The 17,934-nt window shown below is 39.0% G+C and overlaps 1 protein-coding gene across 2 annotated transcripts; it reads left to right on the forward strand.

Annotated features, from left to right (window-relative positions):
- Positions 1 to 2,755: 2,755 nt before the first annotated feature.
- On the forward strand, positions 2,756 to 17,444 carry LOC127440169 (myosin heavy chain, fast skeletal muscle-like). Of its 2 annotated transcripts, XM_051696621.1 has the most exons (40): positions 2,756 to 2,794; positions 3,060 to 3,278; positions 3,370 to 3,513; positions 3,598 to 3,754; positions 3,842 to 3,869; positions 3,973 to 4,084; positions 4,271 to 4,363; positions 4,460 to 4,523; positions 4,607 to 4,705; positions 4,795 to 4,898; positions 4,986 to 5,124; positions 5,268 to 5,386; positions 5,505 to 5,654; positions 5,733 to 5,903; positions 5,997 to 6,297; positions 6,396 to 6,466; positions 6,569 to 6,656; positions 6,764 to 6,881; positions 6,967 to 7,090; positions 7,191 to 7,327; positions 8,540 to 8,795; positions 8,889 to 9,131; positions 9,240 to 9,416; positions 9,497 to 9,642; positions 9,746 to 9,836; positions 9,919 to 10,308; positions 10,389 to 10,515; positions 10,735 to 10,853; positions 10,929 to 11,125; positions 11,210 to 11,393; positions 11,491 to 11,656; positions 11,852 to 11,976; positions 12,895 to 13,203; positions 13,982 to 14,185; positions 16,192 to 16,317; positions 16,412 to 16,582; positions 16,698 to 16,802; positions 16,880 to 16,975; positions 17,061 to 17,192; positions 17,360 to 17,444. In XM_051696621.1, exons 2-40 carry the CDS (start codon positions 3,072 to 3,074, stop codon positions 17,378 to 17,380), a joined length of 5,811 nt encoding a protein of 1,936 aa, XP_051552581.1. In that variant the 5' UTR covers positions 2,756 to 2,794; positions 3,060 to 3,071; the 3' UTR covers positions 17,381 to 17,444. The 2 variants fall into 2 exon arrangements, with proteins under 2 accessions (XP_051552581.1, XP_051552580.1); XM_051696620.1 differs by having other exon boundaries at positions 4,795 to 5,124.
- The last annotated feature ends 490 nt before the right edge of the window (positions 17,445 to 17,934 follow it).

The raw sequence follows: 17,934 nt of genomic DNA on the forward strand, positions 1-17,934 counted from the left end.
CATTAGACATTTTGATATAGTAGAAAAAAATAAATTGTGTGTCAAAAGCAAAATTATACAGACCACATTCCCCATTAGTGAAACAAACAAACCCCGAACTTCCCTCCAAACATAACAAACAGAAAAAAGAAAAACGTGCGCATTAACCCCGCGCACGAAAGCGCCAACCAGCGACAATCCCTCTAAACTCAAAAGGTCCATGAACACCCACGAGCCCCCACGACAACTTTGCTATCGGATTGCTCAATTTTGCCTCACAAATTTGTGAGGCAAAATTACATAACAGAAAATACTTTGTAAAATAAACCCAGTCAATAGGAAGAATGAACACAAAGAATGTGTAGATTCATTCACAGAACTGTCTCAAAGGTGTGATTTTCCACAAAACAAATTCCAGCTGATATAAAACCGTTCAGATTCATCGGACAGACAAACAAATATTCAGTGAGCTGGCTGTTATGAGTTCAACGGATGACGTAATCATTCCAATGTCCCGTAAAAAAACTCAACAAAACAAACAACAGACAGCAGGAGGAATAAGCACAAAGAACGAACAGATTAATCCACAGCTGTTCCAAAGGAGTGTTATTCAATAGAACAAGCTCCAGCCGCTAGGCAGAACCAATACAAAAAGAAACAAAACCGGCATCCCGGTTCCCCGGATGGTCGAGTCAATTCACTCAGAGGCCGCATAAAGGTATATACCATGACTTACACAGTCCGTCAACTTTATAAAAGACATCCTTTGTGTGAGCATGTAGATATTTTGCAGTCATCTGTAGTGTCCATTCTCAAACTGGCCGAGAAATTAATGCAAAAGTAATCTTTCATCAATGCAAAAGTTTCTTTAAGGAAACATGTTATTCACAAAACAAGCTCCAGCTGCACGGCGGAGTCAATACAAAAAACCCAAAATGTCGCCCAGCTTCCTCAAGAGTACGTACTGCGAGTTGACCCACTCACATGAGAAACACCCAATGGTTTACTCACCCATTGATTCTATAAAAGACATTGCCTGATTGGGACATGTAAATACTTTGTGACCGACCTTTGTTTCTATTCTCAGTTTGGCTGGAAACATCAGAGCAAACAAGATCTTTCGCCGATGTAAGAGTTTCTTACATTCCTTGCACCGATCACGTTTCTCTCTTGTCGAGTACGCAAAGTCCGGCAACAAGAAAATATTATGGTTCTTCCAAGAAAGCTGCCCTTTGCTTCTCACCTGGCGCAACACAAGATCTTTATCAGATGATCTCAGAAATCTGGCCAGAATCGGTCGGGGCCTGTCTCCCTCAGCAAATCTGTGAGCTGGGACTCTGTGAGCTCACTCGATTTCCAGCTTGTGGCCTGTAATGTCGAGCAGACTCGGGAAAAGCTTGTCTAGGAATTTCACCATATCTCTGCCCTCCTCATGCTCAGGAATTCCAACAATTCTAACGTTATTCCTGTGGCTTCTATTCTCAAGATCTTCAAGCTTTTCAAGGAGATGTTCCAAATCAACTTTGGTAAAAAAGTAGACTGGCCACTTTATCGGAATTAGGGGTTAAGTAGGCAATGCAAAATGGTTACAGTCATGTAAAGGCATGTCTGCTACAACAATGACATTTTTGTTGGAACTGCATTGCTGCTATGAACGACTGACTTGCCTCTCGAACCCCTTGCTGCTGTTGACTGAAACATATTGACGCCACCTGTGGCAGGACCAACTTTTCATCCTGCTCAATGTGGAGGGAGAGTGGAAAAAGACAGGAAGGGAAGAACATAATAAAGAAAAGAAAGGTAACACAGGTATATTACTGACCCCAACCATACTTTATACATTTTTTTTAACAATTATAATAATTGAGGTAGTTTAACAAATGGACAGTTTAATCTAGTTAAAAAGGAAATCATTTTAACGTACACTTAAGACTTTGTTAACACACCATGTGGCTAATTTCTCCATGAACTCAGGAAAAGTGACTGTCAGCATGGGTTATAGTGATAGTCAATTCCCACCCCGTCTGTTTGGCAGTATGCCCTCACATAATGCATCAGCTTGCCATGGCATAAATAGAAATGCTATGAAAGAAGCACAGGTCAGCTTGTCATGAATTTAACTCAATATGTTTTTGTTTTATGCAAGATATGTCTGTTATGAAAAACAGGAGAATCATAACGAGTATAAGCATACATGTCCTTATTACATTGTATTGTTGTTCAAGTTCCATCTGAAAATGAAAACTTATTCCTGAAACATACAATCCATGGTATTCCTTTATCAATACGCTATAAGAACAATATATATTCAAATGATCCACTGATTATGATTCTATCTGATATATTTAAAACAATTTCTTTACTGCTTTTTCTGGAACTGGTTTCTCATAAGGATGTTATATCCATTCTTGGGATGGACATTCTGTGGAAGGACAGCTTCTATATACAGTAATTTAAACTCTAATGCCTCTCCATATTTAGTACCTGCTTAGTGTGCACGTTTATCTTGATATAAGAGTGGTGGAGGACATGATCAGCCCTATAGGAGACTGGAGTTCCAACTGGTGGTAAGTTGATTTGCAGTGGATGTTGGCAGACACTTAGATCGTTGTTAACCACTTCAAACCTACAGGGGAAGCAAAACAGGATAACTGATCATACAACTAGGTTCCAGTTTAGATTGTAATGAAGCAGTATCAATAAAAAATGCTCTGTGTTCATAAAATTCATCATTTGGATAATCATGGATGTTTAACTCTAATGGAATTATTTTGCAGGGCTGAAAACATTTCATCTGGTCTCAAGAAGAGGGAAGGTAGGCGGATATCCCTATTAATGTAATGAGTGTTGAATAAGTTGGTGTATAGACATCTCTGTGTGTGTGTGTTTATGTAGCTTATTCTATTTTCAGTGAGTCTTTCTTTTTGATCACACGCATGGAGAAATAAAACTATATTTGTGATATGTATATAATTTCTTACATTTGTGGGGCATTAGATATACAAAGATAGAACATCTTGATGTTAGAGTTAATCAGACATTTATCATTACCATCAGACTTTTTTTTTTTTTTTTCCCAGTAAGCCGCCACCATGAGTACGGACGCGGAGATGGCCGTTTATGGCAAGGCTGCCATTTACCTCCGTAAGCCTGAGAAGGAGAGAATTGAGGCTCAGAACAAGCCCTTTGATGCCAAGACTGCTTGCTATGTGGTTGATGCTAAAGAGCTGTACGTCAAAGGAACAATCAAGAGCAGAGATGGTGGCAAAGTCACCGTTATTGTGCTTGACACTAAGGAGGTGAATTTTCCATATTCCTAGTAAACTAAATGCTCAATACATTACTCATTGCATATATTCTCTGGTCTTATATTCTGGATGACTTTTATAGGAGAGAGTTGCTAAGGAGGATGATGTCCACCCAATGAATCCTCCCAAGTTTGACAAGATTGAGGACATGGCCATGATGACCCATCTCAATGAACCCTCTGTGTTGTATAACCTCAAAGAGCGTTATGCAGCATGGATGATTTACGTAAGTTAAGAAGCAAAGAAAAACAGCATTCAAATTGGCTTTGACTGTGCTGCTGTAATCTGACCACTTCTCTGCTCATTTCAGACCTACTCTGGACTGTTCTGTGCTACTGTGAACCCCTACAAGTGGCTCCCAGTGTATGATGCAGAAGTGGTGGCTGCCTACAGAGGCAAAAAGCGTATGGAGGCCCCACCCCACATCTTCTCTGTCTCTGACAATGCCTATCAGTTCATGCTTACTGGTAAGATCTAGATTTAAACAAGGTGGAATTATGGATTTTAGTTTCTATTAAACAATTACTTAAACATTATTACCTTTGAATTTACAGACAGAGAGAACCAGTCTGTCCTGATTACGTATGTATCAATTGTTATGAGATGTTAAGAACAGTTATATTTTCTTCTTATAGAACTTGCACATGTCTGATCATTTTCTGTCTAATTATCTCTCATAAACCAGTGGAGAATCTGGTGCTGGAAAGACTGTGAACACAAAACGTGTCATCCAGTACTTTGCCACAGTTGCAGTGCAGGGTGAGAAGAAGAAAGAGCAAACTCCTGGCAAAATGCAGGTATTAAACTATGTTCATACCTAAGTATGTAAAAAAAATATATATTTTTAATTAGTCTTATATAACATATAATTATTATATTCAACTTTGACAGTTGATTAGTAAAAACCTGATTTGTAAAAAAAAGCTTCCTGACAATGTTTAGACATGAACATTAAATAAATGAAAACCCTTCACACAACACAGGGATCTCTTGAGGACCAGATCATTGCTGCTAACCCTCTGCTAGAGGCTTATGGTAATGCCAAGACTGTGAGAAATGACAACTCTTCTCGTTTTGTAAGTGCATCAGTTTATATTTATACAGTACACTTGGTAAATTGTGCTGGATTATTCTCTTGTGCAGTAACAACACTGTTATTTTGTTTTAAACAGGGTAAATTCATCAGAATTCACTTCGGCACAACTGGAAAACTGGCTAGTGCTGATATTGAGACCTGTAGGTGGACATGCTTTAATTCATCAATCTGCATATTTTTCTATCACTCTTCAGAACATGAATTCATTGCATTCTCTCAACAGATCTGCTGGAGAAGTCTAGAGTGTCTTTTCAGCTTCCAGATGAGAGAGGCTACCACATCTTCTACCAGATGATGACCAATCATAAGCCTGAGCTGATTGGTAGGTGGACACATTTTATTCAAAGGTCTTTTTAAAAGCAAAATAATATTGTAAAATACTCTATCATAAATGCTCTGCGTATTTTACAGAAATGACGCTCATCACCACCAACCCCTATGACTTCCCCATGTGCAGTCAGGGTCAGATCACAGTGGCAAGCATTGATGATAAAGAAGAGCTGGTTGCTACTGACGTGAGTCATTGTTGTTTGATCATTGACATATTCCATGTAAATATGGCAGATGCTGTTGCTCATTTTTATTTTATTTGTAATTTCCAGACTGCTATTGACATTCTGGGCTTCAGTGCTGAGGAGAAGATGGGCATCTACAAGTTCACTGGAGCTGTGCTGCATCATGGTAACATGAAGTTCAAGCAGAAGCAGCGTGAGGAGCAGGCTGAGCCTGATGGCACTGAGGGTGAGATTAAATAGTGTTAATGTGTTATCACATTTAAGAATGTTTTGATCGAGAGATCCCTTTCTATTTGTCAAGAAGAAAGAGTTTTCCCATATTTCAGGGCAAGAAACATTTATTTTTGAATTTTTAACTAAACATTGCAGAGGCTGACAAAGTCGCTTACCTTTTGGGCTTGAACTCTGCTGATATGCTGAAAGCTTTATGCTACCCCAGAGTCAAGGTCGGAAATGAATTTGTGACCAAAGGTCAAACCGTGCCACAGGTATGTAGTAACATACAGTATGTCCCGCTATGTAAATGTTAAACCTAAAAATTATGAGTGAATCTGACTATTATTGCAAAAGCAGTGGAATAAAAATTACAGTGTATTTTATACACAGGTGTACAACTCTGTTAGTGCTTTGGCCAAGTCTATATATGAGAGGATGTTCTTGTGGATGGTCATTCGTATCAACCAGATGTTGGACACAAAACAAGCCAGACAGTTCTTCATTGGTGTGCTGGATATTGCTGGCTTTGAGATCTTTGATGTAAGAGTTATTCTTTTATTTAATCTGAATGCAAGTTGACATAAATTCAGTGTTCAGTGAATGTTTTATTCTCTCCAGTTCAACAGCATGGAGCAGTTGTGCATCAACTTCACGAATGAGAAACTGCAACAGTTCTTCAACCACCACATGTTTGTGCTGGAACAAGAGGAGTACAAGAAGGAGGGCATTGTTTGGGAGTTCATTGACTTCGGCATGGACTTGGCTGCTTGCATTGAGCTCATTGAGAAGGTTTTTACTGGTTTATAAACTTCTTAATTTTCCTTATTTTCCACACATAAAATCTGTGATTTTAAGTAATACTCTTTATTTATTTACAAATAGCCCATGGGTATCTTCTCCATCCTTGAGGAGGAGTGCATGTTCCCCAAGGCTACAGACACTTCCTTCAAGAACAAACTGTATGATCAGCACCTTGGCAAGTGTGCTGCTTTCCAGAAACCAAAGCCTGCCAAAGGCAAAGCTGAGGCCCACTTCTCCCTGGTTCACTATGCTGGGACTGTGGACTATAACATCATTGGCTGGCTGGACAAGAACAAGGATCCACTGAATGAGTCTGTTGTGCAGCTGTACCAGAAATCTTCTGTCAAACTTCTGGCTACTCTCTACCCACCTGTTGTTGAGGGTAAGTGTATTCATTAAAAGTGCATATTTAAAATACCGAAGGATTGAATTAGCTAATTTGAAATGGCAATTTGACTAATTATTTCAATGATTTTGAAGAAACCGGTGGTGGCAAAAAGGGAGGCAAGAAGAAGGGTGGCTCCATGCAGACTGTATCCTCCCAGTTCAGGGTATGTACAGAGGATGTTGAAATTGATACGACAACAATCACTAAGTTTGAAAAAAAAAAAAAGTCAGAACCACTTTTTTTTTTTTTTTTTTCTGCCCCACAGGAGAACTTGGGCAAGCTTATGACCAACTTGAGGAGCACTCATCCTCACTTTGTGCGTTGTCTGATTCCCAATGAGTCCAAGACTCCAGGTAAAGTAATGAAAGACTTACAGATATTCTGACATTATCAAAATAAATGATAATGGGCATGTAAAATGTTCATGTATTGAGCTCAAGATGTTAATTGTTCTTTATAGGTCTCATGGAGAACTTCCTGGTTATTCACCAGCTGAGGTGTAATGGTGTACTGGAGGGCATCAGAATCTGCAGAAAGGGCTTCCCCAGCAGAATCCTCTATGGTGACTTCAAACAGAGGTAAATATGACTAAAATACCATTTCCTCTGAGGCTTCTCTTAAGATATGAAAAGATATGAAGCATTTTGATAATTATTTTCACAGATACAAGGTGTTGAATGCCAGTGTTATCCCTGAGGGACAGTTTATGGACAACAAGAAAGCTTGTGAGAAACTTCTGGGATCCATCGATGTTGATCATGACCAGTATAGATTTGGGCACACAAAGGTTTACACTCTGCATTACAACAATTCAAAAATTCAATAACCATGCTGTGGGTTTTCAGCTATGATTTAAACAAACTCTGCATTATTGTGCATGAATTCAGGTGTTCTTTAAAGCTGGTCTTCTGGGTACTCTTGAGGAGATGCGAGATGAGAAACTGGCTTCTCTGGTTACAATGACTCAGGCTCTCTGCCGTGGTTACCTGATGAGGAGGGAGTTTGTGAAGATGATGGAAAGGAGGTGAGTTATGTAAGGGATAATGTACAGTCAGTCAGTCGTTATCACAAAATAAACAGAGACAGGGTGATAAGGACCCTGATGCAAAGACTTGCATCACCCTGAAGGGGTTTATTATTACATACGATAACTACAGGCTGAATGTACATTATCCCGCTTATTACATGGCTTCCTACCAAATAAATAAATTAACCTTTTCACACGTGAGTTTCTCCTGTACGGACGGACCTCCAGCGTGACTTCTTTAATGCACGCTGTAATTAAAACAAATCTTACCTTACACTTCACAGCGGGTGCACTGAAGGTAAGATTATAAATTATCAAACATATATTGTGGTTTTTAGATGTTTGTAATGATTGATTATGATAGATAAGATGCGATCGCGCTTGCCGGTTATGTGCACCACCATATCTTTTTTGCAATGCAAGATGGGATTCGGAGTTCATCTCGTCACATAAGCATACAAAAGGAGGAGCAAAGAAGGTTCTAAAAACCTAGGCCTTCCATTTTCCCATCCCCGGAAGTAGATGTGACGGACGGAATGGGAAAAGGCTCGAGCAGACTGACTAGTTTATATATTCTTGTATATATTTGTAACATATAAAAATAAAGATACAAATATTTTGATGTTGAAAACACTATTTGAGCGGCTGGTTCATTATGACAACCGCTTCTGTCCCTCTTTTGCTTGTAAACAGCAGCACTGATGCAGATTGCACCATTCATACGTGTCTGAGCCAGCCTAGTGAAATCACACTGGTTTGATTGTACATGCAAAATGGTTAATGGGCATAAAATATTGATTTGAATTGAAACTGTTTTGTGAGAAGAAATAAATTGCAGAGTCTCTGGAAACAGCTTAGTTCCACCTCTGTTTTCCATTGGAGTTCTGTTGGAGTTTATTTTGCAAATATGATAGCAGATTATACCATTTATTACAAGACTAGTTGCCAAATAAATAAATGGACATGAAACATTGATTTAAGTTGAAATTATTTTATTAGCTTACTTGTAGAGATTTTAGAGTGATACGAGATGTAGGAAATATAACTGGCAATACCTGGATGACCGATCACATAATCCCCAGATGTGCGGTCATTATTGAGAAATATCAGACCACTAGATGGCACCATTGACCTATCAGAATAGAGTATTCCAGAGAGCAGTGTTATAAATTATGATATTTATGACATTTAATGACCAATTATTCACAGGGAGTCCATTTACACAATCCAATACAACATTCGCTCATTCATGAATGTCAAACACTGGCCATGGATGAAGGTTTACTACAAGATTAAGCCTCTGCTGAAGAGTGCTGAGACTGAGAAGGAGCTGGCAACCATGAAAGAGGACTTTGCAAAATGCAAAGAAGATCTTGTCAAGGCTGAAGCCAAAAAGAAGGAGCTTGAGGAAAAGATGGTAGCACTGCTGCAAGAGAAGAATGATCTGCAGCTTCAAGTAGCCTCTGTGAGTGTACATTGATGAATTTACTGAAATTTGGTTCCATTTAAAAATGATACATCATTTTAACAATAATATATAAAATCCTTTTCCTATCAGGAAGCTGAGAATCTCTCAGATGCGGAGGAGAGGTGTGAGGGTCTGATCAAGAGCAAAATCCAGCTTGAAGCTAAACTCAAAGAGACAACTGAGAGACTGGAGGATGAGGAAGAAATCAATGCTGAACTCACAGCCAAGAAGAGGAAACTGGAGGATGAGTGCTCTGAGCTGAAGAAAGACATTGATGACCTCGAGCTCACATTGGCTAAAGTAGAAAAGGAGAAACATGCCACTGAAAATAAGGTTTGAGACTGAGTTGGTTTAACATTCAATTGTATTTATGCCTTTTATATGTTCATGTAGAATAAAAATGGAAAAATATAAGATAATTTGGTACCAAAAATCACACAGGTCAAGAACCTGACTGAGGAAATGGCAGCACAGGATGAGAGCATTGCTAAACTTACAAAGGAGAAAAAAGCCCTCCAAGAGGCACATCAGCAGACTCTGGATGATCTCCAGGCAGAGGAGGACAAAGTCAACACCCTGACCAAAGCCAAGACAAAGCTTGAGCAACAAGTTGATGATGTGAGTTACTATTTCAATATGTCTTTAATTCACTAAATGTACATTTTTGCTTTGAACATTTATATATTGTTTTCTCATAGCTTGAGGGTTCACTTGAACAAGAGAAAAAGCTCCGCATGGACCTTGAGAGAGCCAAGAGAAAGCTTGAAGGAGACCTCAAATTGGCCCAGGAGTCTATTATGGACCTAGAGAATGACAAGCAGCAATCAGAGGAGAAACTGAAGAAGTAATTAAAAACATCAAATCTTTAGAACTTCTGTTGTTATGTTTGTGTTATGTTGTTATCTATGTTATTGTTTTACAAACAAGTTATTGTTGAACACCCACAGGAAAGACTTTGAAACAAGCCAGCTTCTCAGCAAGATTGAAGATGAACAATCTCTTGGAGCTCAACTCCAGAAGAAGATCAAGGAGCTTCAGGTATTTGTTAGACTCTTATTTTACATTGTTAATTGTATTTAAAAATCAAGATCAGAAGTTCATTAATTACTTGTCCCTGTAGGCTCGCATTGAGGAACTGGAGGAAGAGATCGAGGCTGAGCGTGCTGCTCGTGCAAAGGTGGAGAAGCAGAGAGCTGATCTCTCCAGGGAACTTGAGGAGATCAGTGAGAGGCTTGAGGAGGCTGGAGGAGCAACTGCTGCTCAGATCGAGATGAATAAGAAGCGTGAGGCTGAATTCCAAAAGCTGCGTCGTGATCTTGAAGAGGCCACCCTCCAGCATGAAGCCACTGCTGCTGCCCTCCGCAAGAAGCAGGCTGACAGTGTGGCTGAGCTGGGAGAGCAAATTGACAACCTCCAGCGCGTCAAGCAGAAGCTTGAGAAGGAGAAGAGCGAATACAAAATGGAGATTGATGATCTATCCAGCAACATGGAGGCCGTTGCCAAAGCAAAGGTTGAGAATTGTATTTCCAAAGAAATATATCCAATGATTGTGTAAGTTGTTTTAAATATCTAACGACTTTGTATTTGCAGGGCAATCTTGAAAAGATGTGCCGCACACTTGAGGACCAACTTAGTGAAATAAAGTCCAAGAATGATGAGAATGTTCGTCAGATAAATGACATCAGTGCTCAAAGAGCAAGACTTCAAACTGAAAATGGTAACAGATTACAATTATTAACATATTAATAGTATGTTGAGAATTATTGAATATAGTATACTAAGATAATTCTGCATTTATTTTCTGACTCTAACAAAGGCTTATTAGAAGAAGCAAACATACTGATTACTAAAAACTTGCCTCCATAGAGTTTGTTAAAAATTAACCGATACAGATTGACTGATATAGATCTGACACAGTGAATCTAAATCTGAAAAGGTGAATTTGGCCGTCAGCTGGAGGAAAAGGAAGCTCTAATTTCTCAGCTCACAAGAGGCAAACAAGCTTTCACTCAACAAATTGAGGAGCTTAAGAGGCAGATTGAAGAGGAAGTGAAGGTAATACAGCATAATCATTGTGACCACATATTTGCCACAGTAGAGTAAAGCTCATAGCATGACTTTGCATCCTAGGCCAAGAATGCTCTGGCCCATGCAGTGCAGTCAGCCCGTCATGACTGTGACCTGCTCCGCGAGCAGTTTGAGGAAGAGCAGGAGGCAAAGGCTGAGCTGCAGCGGGGAATGTCTAAGGCAAACAGTGAGGTTGCTCAGTGGAGGACCAAATATGAAACTGATGCCATCCAGCGCACAGAGGAACTTGAAGAAGCCAAGTATGGACACTCGATCAGAAATACTCTTTATTCTCACAACAGTTATGTTCCAATGAGCGTAAGATAATGTGTGCTCCTTAACAGGAAGAAGCTGGCTCAACGTCTGCAAGAGGCAGAGGAACAAATTGAGGCAGTGAACTCCAAATGTGCCTCTCTGGAGAAGACCAAACAGAGACTCCAGGGTGAAGTGGAGGACCTCATGATTGATGTGGAAAGAGCCAATGCTTTGGCTGCCAACCTTGACAAGAAGCAGAGGAACTTTGACAAGGTTAACAATTTGACTCATTCTGTGTCATGATCATTTCTCTTACAAGCTAAATTGAGTCATAATAGTTTAACATGACCCTGAAATGTCTCTACCCAAGGTTCTGGCAGAATGGAAGCAGAAGTATGAGGAAGGTCAGGCAGAGCTGGAAGGTGCCCAGAAAGAGGCTCGCTCACTCAGCACTGAGCTGTTCAAGATGAAGAACTCTTATGAGGAGACTCTGGATCAGCTGGAGACACTCAAGAGAGAAAACAAGAATCTGCAGCGTAAGCAGGAAATTGTTGAATTAGAAGAACTTCAGTGTTTTATGTTGCTAAATTTTCTAATTCTAATTTAGGAATTATAGAAGTAAACATTTAGCAAGTTTCCATTAAATACTGTATATTGATTTAGTAAATATACATGACTGATGATTTAATGAATGTTCATAATGATACAGATATCATTTCTTTCTTCTGTAGAGGAGATTTCAGATCTGACAGAGCAGTTAGGTGAGACTGGTAAGAGCATTCATGAGCTTGAAAAGGCTAAGAAATCAGTGGAAACAGAGAAGGCTGAGATTCAGACCGCACTGGAGGAGGCTGAGGTAAATGTTAGGAGATCAGTATTATTTGTGGTTATTCTCAATAAAAACCCTTTACTGCAGTGCAGGGCTGCACAATATATCGCATTTATTAAAATATCACAAATGTACATTTCGCCATATACATGACTGCAGGGGTTTGCGATAACTGAATTATTTTAATACTTAAAAAAGTTATGTTAACGCAGACACAGTGAACAGAGAATAGACTTGGTGTGCAATTGTCACTGCGTGCATTATGCATAGATGCCGGTCCCATGAGTGCTCCAGGGTTCGAGCACCTGCGGAAAAGCATGTGATATTCACCATTTATTTTCTCCATTGTCATTTCAGTATTAACATATTGGGTGATTACATGAGAGATGACACATTTTTGGAAGTTGTACTATATTTTTCAATATCACAGTCATGTTTTTTCATGCTATAAGTCCGATTGAATTGTGCCTTGATCCCATGAATGGGCAGCTACCGTGATTTGTAACACACATTAAACAGCATCAAAATAACATTTATTGTTTCAGTTTCATGATGAAATTGACATAAATCGAAAGCTGAGACTAAAACATGTTTTTTTTTAAACTACTTCCGACTCAAATGATGGAGCGTGTGACATTTGTTGATATGTAGCTAATGGTAAAACCGTTTAATTTATACGCAATCTATATGCAGTTTGGGGGAAAAAAAACAATTATGTTTGTTATCTCTGGGACAGACAGTCCTTTTTTCTTTTTTTTTTCAAATAAACTTCTGTGTATTTGGGCGATGGGGATTCCAATCATTATATGATTATCACATTGCATATCACATCATCCAACAATATATCACATATTACATTTTTTCTCCATGTTGTGCAGCTCTACTGCAGTGTCAATTAATTATCTTTTTTTCCCCCAAAATATTGTTTTATATCATCTTCTATAGGGCACCCTGGAACATGAGGAGTCCAAGATTCTTCGTGTCCAGCTTGAGCTAAACCAGGTCAAGGGTGAGATCGACAGGAAGCTTGCAGAGAAGGATGAGGAGATGGAGCAGATCAAGAGAAACAGCCAGAGAGTCATTGAGTCCATGCAGAGCACTCTGGACTCTGAGGTCAGGAGCAGGAATGATGCCCTGAGAATCAAGAAGAAGATGGAGGGAGATCTTAATGAGATGGAGATTCAGCTGAGCCATGCCAATCGCCAGGCTGCTGAATCCCAGAAACAGCTAAGGAATGTTCAGGGACAACTCAAGGTATGTGACCTCTCTCTGTCTTTTAGTCAGGGCCGGATTAAGACTCTGAGTGTCCCTGGACATGAATTATGTAGTCACTCACCTTCATTCAAACTCCATATGACTAATGTGATGCATTACATTTTTTCTAAATTCAAATGGTAGTTTTGTGTGAGGAAATGTTCGAAATTACAAATGTTGTCAGCCACTGAGGGTGTCCTACAAAACACAAATTGTAATTCCTGCAGAGGGTGCTTGACAGCTCAGAAAGCTGAATCCTTCATTCATCTGCATTTAAATCTCAGCACGTTTTATTTCTCATTGGAGAAAATTTTACAATGGATAGTAATTTTTTTTAATAAAAATTGATAATTGCAAGGATCCATACCTGTGAATGTAAATCCGCTTCAGCAGTATCTATAAAAGTTTTAATAATATCCTCACCAGTAATAATAAATGGCTGTGATTAGCCTATTCTATCCACTGAGGAAAGGAACATGTACCACGTGGCAAGTCTATGCTCTATTTTGGTTGTGGTCTGGGCCTCTGGATAATAATTTACACCTGATTAATGATACTGAAAAACTTTATTAACCATTGAAATCAAAACATACCTAAGACAAAAATGCCGTAGAGTGGTGCCCCCCTAGTTGTTGTGCCCCTGGGCACATGCCCAATTGCCCATATGATTAATCCGGCCTTGCTTTCAGTTGTACAAGTATGTAAATAAATGAGAATGCAGAGCAAAATTTTAAGCAAAAAACTAATCAGGGAGCTCTCAAAAAATTGTTGTTTACAGGATGCCCAACTGCACCTTGATGATGCCCTGAGAGGACAGGAAGACATGAAAGAGCAGGTGGCCATGGTGGAGCGCAGAAACACTCTGATGCAGGCTGAGATTGAGGAGCTGAGAGCTGCTCTGGAGCAGACAGAGAGAGGCCGCAAAGTGGCTGAACAAGAGCTGGTGGACGCCAGTGAGCGTGTTGGACTTCTGCACTCTCAAGTAAGAGAATAATGTTGTTGTTTTGTTGTACAATGAAATTAAGGTCATTGGGCCTCATTCATGAAACACGAGCAGAATTAATTTGTCTTCATTGTTCATAAAGCCGGTCTGACGCAATTTTTCGGATTCGAGAAAGTTTTCGGATTTTCAAAATGTTAGTCAGTACGAACAAAATTTACACCTGCTCCCGACCATGTGTAAATTGTGCGCAAGACATCTGAACGTGTTGTGTTCTTTCAGACAAACTGCCATGACTACATTTTGATAGAAGTAAAATTGTAATGAAAAGTAATGAATAAATGTACTAATACTTAAATGAGTGAAATTAAAGAATTAGTTCAACCAAAAATGAAAATTCTCTAATGATTTACTTACCTTTAAGCCAGAAGTGAGGAACGTCAAGCCTCAGTGTCATATAAGGTCCGCGAGACCATTTTACCCGGGCCGCGAGGCCATTTGAGAAAGAAGCTGAAAAGCAAAAAAAGGTTCCCCACCCCTGCTTTAAGCCATCCCATATGTGTATGACTTTCCTTCTTCAGTAGAACTGAAATGAAGAATTTTATTAGCCCATTTCAGCTTTGTTTGTCCATACAATGTAAGTAAGCGACTGCAGGCTGTTTGACCATCCAAAAGGCATATTTAGGCAGCATAAAAGTAATCCACACCACAGTCCATCAATTAATGTCTTCTGAAGCAAATTGATAGGTTTGTGTAAGAAACAAATTGATAATTAAATTTTTTTTAACTTTAAATCGTTGTTTCCGGCCAACGCTGGATTGCTGTTTGAAATTACCTAACTCTCGGGCGATGTTCATTCCTCTGTTCCAACCAAAGCGTATGTTTACGTTTTGTTGCGTGAATGCGCCATTGCGCTTACATCAGGCGACAGTAACGTCATGCGTCGATTGCAGGCAGGAAGTGATATTTTAAAAGTTTATAAAGTTTTAATTATCAATTTAATTTTACACAAACATATCGATTCGGTTCAGAAGACATTAATTGATCAACTGGAGTCATGTGGATTACTTTTATGCTGCCTAAATATGCCTTTTGGACCATAGAGGTACTTGACATGGAGTGTAAGGTTCATGGAAAGATGCAGTTTGCATTTGATTTTCTCAAAAAATAAATAAATAAATAAATAAAGCCCTCTAACATTACTGGCTGGATTTTTTTAATAACCCTTGTCAATTTGATATGAGCTCTATACTTTAGGTTTCATAATTTAGTATAGGAATCGGTAAATCGTGTTCAATTGATAATGTATGGTCAATGATAGCCTAATGCTTGTAAATCCATAAATAAACACATCGCAGGCAGGTGCATACACAATACAACAGAGGGAAAAAAGAGCAAGCCCGCACACTGTTGATAGCTTTACATCTGTAATATCTTACAAAGTTTCGATCAAAGACCTTCTTCAGGCATTCTATCGATATCACTGTTACAATAACCAATGACGCTGATGATGTGCTCAACTGAACCAGAGAAGGTTAATGGTGGTGGACATCCGAACTGAAATTTTTTACACTAAAGCTTCATGTCAAACCATTTTTATTGTCCTCTCGGACTGTTTAATTCACAAAAGAACCTCCGATGACAGCAAAAGCATGCAATGATTGTAAGTTCCTCACTTTTTAGAACAAACATGCAAGTGTTTGCTAAATCAATATTTTATGATGTGAAAGCACTCCATAAAAAATAAAACAACTTTTATTACTGTTCACATAGATGTTAAAACCTTCTTATTCTCATTTACTAGCGAGTCTGAAGCCTTCTTTTTATGGCGTTCTCAGGGGCGTGGATTATGATAATTGTGAATGAAGATGCACGCGTGCTCCATTTAGGGATGTTTGGAATTCACTAACATACACACGTTTTACTAACAAATCTGGGCTCCATTTTATGCATATATTACTCCCAATTTTTTTCATATATTTACATGAATGAGGCCAATTGAGAGCATTTTTCAAAAAAGAAAATCACTGATCTTGTCCATTTTGTAGAACACAAGTCTTCTGAATACCAAAAAGAAGCTTGAGGCTGACCTTGTTCAGATCCAGGGTGAAGTTGATGATATTGTCCAGGAAGCCAGAAATGCAGAGGATAAGGCCAAGAAGGCCATCACTGATGTGAGTAATTGACAACTCAAGAAGCGTCTAAAGAATCTGCACACTTAAATATTTAGACCTAATGCCAATTTATGGAATTTGTGAATTGCAAAAGGCTGCAATGATGGCGGAAGAGCTAAAGAAGGAGCAGGACACCAGTGCTCACCTTGAGAGGATGAAGAAGAACCTGGAAGTCACAGTGAAGGACCTGCAGCACCGTCTTGATGAGGCTGAGAATCTGGCCATGAAGGGAGGAAAGAAACAACTCCAGAAACTGGAGTCCAGAGTGAGTTTGCCTTTATTCGAAGTGTATGTCATACTGTAATACTGACTTTTTATGTTAGACAATGTAAGCCTGTTTTCTTTGAGTGAAATAAGTTTAAATTATATCTATCATTTAGGTCCGTGAGCTTGAGACTGAAGTTGAGGCGGAACAGAGACGTGGATCTGATGCTGTTAAAGGTGTCCGCAAATATGAGAGGAGAGTGAAGGAGCTCACCTACCAGGTAAAGAAATTGGTGTAAAATTTAGAAGAAAAAAATTCTGATTATATTCTAGTCTAATGTATGTGCATTACCTGCAGACTGAGGAGGATAAGAAGAACATCAACAGACTGCAGGATCTGGTTGACAAGCTTCAGCTGAAGGTCAAGGCTTACAAGAGGCAGGCTGAAGAAGCTGTGAGTACCTCATTTGTGAACTATAAACACCTAATTTTAGATACTGTTGTTTTTGCAGTGTATACCTATATATTTGATGTTGCAGGAGGAACAAGCCAACACTCACCTTTCTAAGTTGAGGAAGGCGCAGCATGAGCTGGAGGAGGCTGAGGAGCGTGCTGACATCGCCGAGTCTCAGGTCAACAAGCTAAGAGCCAAGAGCCGTGATGCTGGAAAGGTAATTTATATGAAAATATCAATTCTGATTCTTACTGAAAGGTTTACTTTCTGAGGTACTTCATGTATTTAAAACATACTTGCCACAGCTTTAAAGCTTTAGTTTAATACCTACTCAATTTTAACGTTAATTTTGTCCTAATAATATATTTGTTCTTCTTTTTCCAGAGCAAAGAGTCAGCTGAGTGAAAACCTTTCAAACAAGTCTTTGAAAATGTCAAACTTACATTAAATAAAACTTTAATACAGCAACTTCTTTTGAGCTTCAGTTTCTCTTGACTGATTTGTAGCTGAACACATTACACAATTCCTTCTAATACACATAATATGGACTTTTTTATGACATGAACAGAGGTCTTAATAGGTTACTAGACACTATTAATGCAGGTTTATATTTTTCACTTTAAAAAGTGGTGGCAGCTTGACCAAAGACCCACATTTCCAGTCATACTCCAAGATAGTAGAGAGAGTGCATAGTTTGAGAGGTTATTGTGTTTTGTTGGGGCAGGAAATTCCAAAATGCATCCCATGTTTGCCAGCGATGACGAAGGTCATCATTAAGTACAACGTCTGTGTTGCTTGTGAATGACTGCAGGTAAAGATATTTCCAGATAACTTCTGAAATGTAATCCGGTACTGATTACAAATTGCACAACTTAAATTGTAATCAGTAACAAAATCTTTTAGATTAAACTTTTAGGTCAGATCAGATCTAATCTGATTATTCTTTGATTGCTTTTGGA

The sequence above is a fragment of the Myxocyprinus asiaticus genome, chromosome 4, assembly GCF_019703515.2.
Source record: "Myxocyprinus asiaticus isolate MX2 ecotype Aquarium Trade chromosome 4, UBuf_Myxa_2, whole genome shotgun sequence".
In the NCBI taxonomy this organism is placed as follows: domain Eukaryota; kingdom Metazoa; phylum Chordata; class Actinopteri; order Cypriniformes; family Catostomidae; genus Myxocyprinus; species Myxocyprinus asiaticus.